The 4,772-nt window shown below is 43.0% G+C and overlaps 1 protein-coding gene across 1 annotated transcript; it reads right to left on the bottom strand.

Annotated features, from left to right (window-relative positions):
* Positions 1-51: 51 nt before the first annotated feature.
* On the bottom strand, positions 52-1,051 carry LOC102742246 (BCL2/adenovirus E1B 19 kDa protein-interacting protein 3-like). Its single transcript, XM_006729055.2, has one exon. It carries the CDS (start codon positions 1,034-1,036, stop codon positions 374-376), a length of 663 nt encoding a protein of 220 aa, XP_006729118.2. The 5' UTR covers positions 1,037-1,051; the 3' UTR covers positions 52-373.
* Between the last annotated feature and the right edge of the window lie 3,721 nt (positions 1,052-4,772).

The raw sequence follows: 4,772 nt of genomic DNA, 5'->3' as shown, positions 1-4,772 counted from the left end.
TAAAATTTATACCATGAATGATGCAGGTCTAAGTCTGGTGGCACTAAAAGGAGACGATAGCATTGTTGACAAAATTATAATCTGCTGGTGGCATTTGCGGAAAAGAAGCCCTTGCAAATTTCTAAATAACAGTAAACTCTGTTAGGAAATTCTAAAGTGTCTTACAGGCCAAAAAGGGAATGAGGTTAGTAAAATGCCTCAACAGAGTTTGAATAAAATATTGGGTTTGAGAGTTACTGGAACTTGGATATGTGAAAATAGGGTGGTAGGCTGGGTCACGCTTACAATGGTCTCAAGTTCAAATAAACTACTGTGACAATACACCACTTCACAGGTCACACGCTTCTCCGCTTCTCTGGGGCTGTTCTTCCCTTCAGTAGGTGCTGGCAGAAGGTGTGCTCAGTTGCTTCCCAATGTAGATGCCTAGGCCCAAAGCCAAAACATGAGAGAGGAAGAGAGACGGAATGAACACCTTAAGGAATTCTGCAGAGAAAATACCCCCTTTCTTCATGGCCCCACTTTTCCTCATGCTTAAAGAGACGGAGCGTTTGGGGTGTCTGAAGTGGAACTCCTTAGGTGGAATGTTTTCAGGTCTACTGGACCAGTCGGACACCCAGTTGACGCTTTTCTTTGAAGCATCGACTTCTTTCTCTCCTTCTGGAACTTCTTCTTCTGACTGAGAGCTATGGTCCTTGCTGGTGTGCATCTCCACATCAAACATAATCTGCCCATCTTCTTGTGGGGAAGGGCTGTCACAGTGAGAGCTGGCTCTTGAACTACTCTGTCCTGATTCATGTTGTGCATCCAAAAGAATCTTCTCCATGTCTCCATTGTGGATAGAGGATGAGGAAGGTACATGTTCTAGCCCCCCATTTTTCCCATTGCCGTTATCATTGCCATTGCTGCTGTTCATGGGTAGCTCCACCCAGGAATTGTTGAGGCCGGCTGGCGGGCGCAAAGGCTGTTCACCTTCCTCGCAGTTGTTGTTGTTGTTGTTGTGCGGGGGCGGCGGCTGCTGTACTAAATGAGACGACATTGTCAGGCGGCTAGAAGAGCTGTGGCCGCAGCAAGACCGCCTCTTAAAAAGGAATGAAAATGGGGCGCCTGGGTGGCTCAGTTGGTTGGGCGACTGCCTTCGGCTCAGGTCATGATCCTGGAGTCCCGGGATCGAGTCCCGCATCGGGCTCCCTGCTCGGCAGGGAGTCTGCTTCTCCCTCTGACCCTCCTCCCTCTCATGCTCTCTGTCTCAAATAAATAAATAAAATCTTAAAAAAAAAAAGGAATGAAAATTTGATACATGCTACAACATAGATGAACCTCAAAAGTGAAATAAATGAAAAAAGCCAGTGGCAAAAGGACAAACATTGTTTGAGTCCACTTATATGAGGCACCTAGAATTCATAGAGACAGAAAGAAGAATAAAGGTTACCTGGGGCCAGAGGAATTGGGGAGTTACTATTTAATGGTTATAGAATTTCTGTTTGGGATAATGAAAATGTTCTGGAAATGGATAATGGTGATGTTTGCATAGCATCGTAAATACACTAAATGCCTCTGAATTGTACACTTAAAAATGGTTAAAATGTGAATTTTATGTACGTTTTAACCACATTAAAAGTTAATTTCACTTATTCCTTTTTACTCATAAAAAATGTGGCTACTAGAAACTTTTAAATTACAAACGTGGCTTCCTCATTTATGTTCTATCGGATAGCACTGGGTTAGACAATGGAGGACCCTGGGAGAGGATGAATAAATTTCTGTGGTGAAGGGTTCACTAATGTCTGTGGCACCAGGAAGGCTGCTTGCAAGGAGGGCAAGAGCATAGCACATTATGATGAATCCAAGAATTTAAGATTTGGCCGAATAGGTTATGTATAAAAAGATGCATATGGAAAAGCCTGGATGGGCAGGGAGAGGGGATGCACAATAGGACTTAATCCAGAAAGGGCTTTCTTTGTGGCTAAAGTGGGAACCTTCTAGAGATAGTGTTTTCTCTGCAGTAACAGGATAACTTGGCATTTATCCCAGCATGATGTTTCTTAATTGTCATGGGATCAAATGAATACCATGTGTGAAAGAGCTTTTTAATCTGAGGTGAGAGGTACAGGTGAGGTGAGAGACGGGGTGAAGTGCAGGTGAGGTTAATCACAACAATGGGATTTCTTCAGTGTGTTTATGGTGATGCTTTTCATCTGCTCCAGCTTCTGTAAAGAAGTGCTGGCTTGGGAGGTTTTCTCCTAGTGCCACAGGATCTTTTGTATATAACTGTGAGAAGGATCATCCATCTTGACTCCCTCGGTGATAGAAACCCACTCCTCCAAAATTGTACCATCACTATTTTCAGAATATTGCTCTTGGAGAATGATCATCTTCACACGTTTGACATTGTCCTGTTACTCGTGAAGTTTTCAGTCATCCAGAAGCCAGGTAAGTACTGACCCCAACTCAGGAATGTGTCCTGGGCTCAAGGACTAGTCGTATAGGAGAAGGTGAGAGGACAACAATGGGAGACAAATTTGTTCAACTTGGTCTGAGGCTCAGGGAAGCCAGGGAGAGATAGAAGATCCAGAACTGCTTGAGCGCTGATCTTGTGGGTTCTCAGGAGTTTGAGCTACACTGGTCCCCTGGACCTGACTCCAACACATCCTTCCAGCCCTCCACCCGTTTAGGAAACAGTCCAGTTCTTTGGGCTTGCCCCAGATTAAGAATAGCCATTGCTGGGGCCACACCACCAGGTCCACCCAGGTCAGAAGGATGTGGGCCTCTCTAGAATTAAAATTTCACCTGAGTTGAGCTGAAAATGGCTCTGACGCTGGGACTATATGGGGGAGAAAGCCTTGTTCCCGGAAGAAAATTCCGTATACTCAGAATATGAGTTTAATACTCTACAAAACAATGCAGGGGCATTCTCTGCCCAAAAGAAACCAGAAGCATGGTAGAGCTGCTATAAAGTTTGCACCAAAGAAGCTTTTTATCTCTCTGTATATTTATATTTATTGCTGTTTTTAGGTTTAGTGTGGCTTCGTTCTTTTAAAAGATCCCTAAAAGGCCTAGGGTTATGTCCTGGTCTAACCAGTCCAATATTGCTCGAAAGTCAGTTCCTGGACCAACTGTGTATAGCATTGTGCTGGTATGGGATGAAGGAGTAGGTTTTTAATATCCAAATTCCTACAGCCTAGCTCAGGTGTAAATAGTGCTTTCGGTGGGAGTTTACCCTTAGCCCTGATTGTGTTGGCCAGATCATGGCTAAGAGTTTGCATTATGTTTCTAGATATCACAAGTCATTGAGTTACTAGAGTAAATTATTTCTTTTTGTCAGTTCTGAAAAGAAAGCTATTTCTGTGCTCCGTGTTTCATGGCTAGGTTTACTCTCCACAAAGTAGGAACTAGAGGTAGTTATCTGAAAACAGAGAAGATCTACTTTGGCTTGAATCTTTAAGTCACAGCTGGTTTAACTCAACCTGGTAACGATTCTAGCATTCACCACTTCCCACTTCAGTGGGACATAGGAGTGTTACACAGATTCCCAGGAAAAAGGCGAGGCACGGGGAAAAGGTACTCATCTATTAAATGCTTGAATTATCCGAGATTAACTATTAAGATTGGGCTCCAAACAGGATACTACTAAAAAATCACTATTTTATAAATTAGCAAACTTCTTGGGGTGCCTGGGTGGCTCAGTTGGTTAGGCGTCCGACTCTTGGTTTCAGCTCAGGTCACGATCTCCGGGTTGTGAAATGGAGCCCCATGTCGGGCTCATGATGGGTGTGGAGTCTGCTTGAGATTCTCTCTCTCCCTCTGCTCCTCCCTGCTCTGAGATTTTTTTTTTTTAAATTAGCAAACTTCTTGATTCATCTTATCTGTAGTGCCAGAGAATGTAGTTCAGCTAAAGGTGCTTAGGGATTAAAAAGGATACCTAAACCTTTTAATCTAGCAACACCAATGAACGGTAAAGTCAAAGTTCTTTAATTTTTTTGATGGTTCTGGGAGAGCCACATGGTCTTATATGTGTGTGACTATAATATCTGCACACTAAATTGTCATGATGCCAACATTTCTGCATTCTCGATTTCTGGTAGTAGTTGCTGTCGTCTCTGTGTTTTTATGATAGATTAATGGCATGGTTCTGTATTGTGTCTTGTCCTCTTGTCTCCTGACAAATTAAACTATTTTGCTAAAATCCAGTAACTATTTACTCCGCTGATTAGAAGCCTTTACGGGAAGGGCAGAAACCACTGCTATCAGCTGTTTGTTTTTTCTGAAGAATTCATAAAATCTCAAACCCACGTATTGGTTGGTTCTGAATGAACATAGATTTTTACATCCTTTAAGCAATTACAATGTTTTTCCATGTTGCTACATGTTGTTTCCATGTTGCTACATCCTCCATGGGGGGGATGGGGCAGAGGGAGAGCGAGAGGAACAAGCAGACTCCTGGCTGAGTGCAGAGCCCGCCCTGATGCAGGGCTCCATCCCAGGACCCTGAGATCATGATCTGAGCCAAAATCAAGAGTCAGTCACTTAACCAACTGAGCCACCCAGCTGCCCCTACATTATCTTTTTTGAAATGTCCATTTAATAATAGCACCATAGCCGTTGTTTAAATCATTGCTTAAATCCATTGCTTAAACCACTGCAAATTTGTAGGTGTTGGACCAAATCTACTGAATCCAAAAAACTGGGGGTGAACTCAAGAATCTGTTACATAAATTCTGCTTTACTAGAGCTGGGTAAAAGCCATGATTCTCCATAGTTGTAAATAATTTTGC

The sequence above is a fragment of the Leptonychotes weddellii genome, unplaced genomic scaffold (genome assembly GCF_054177405.1).
Source record: "Leptonychotes weddellii isolate Sample4059 unplaced genomic scaffold, ASM5417740v2 HiC_scaffold_15606, whole genome shotgun sequence".
Classification (NCBI taxonomy): Eukaryota; Metazoa; Chordata; class Mammalia; order Carnivora; family Phocidae; genus Leptonychotes; species Leptonychotes weddellii.
This window is presented reverse-complemented; position numbering and strand designations above follow the sequence as displayed.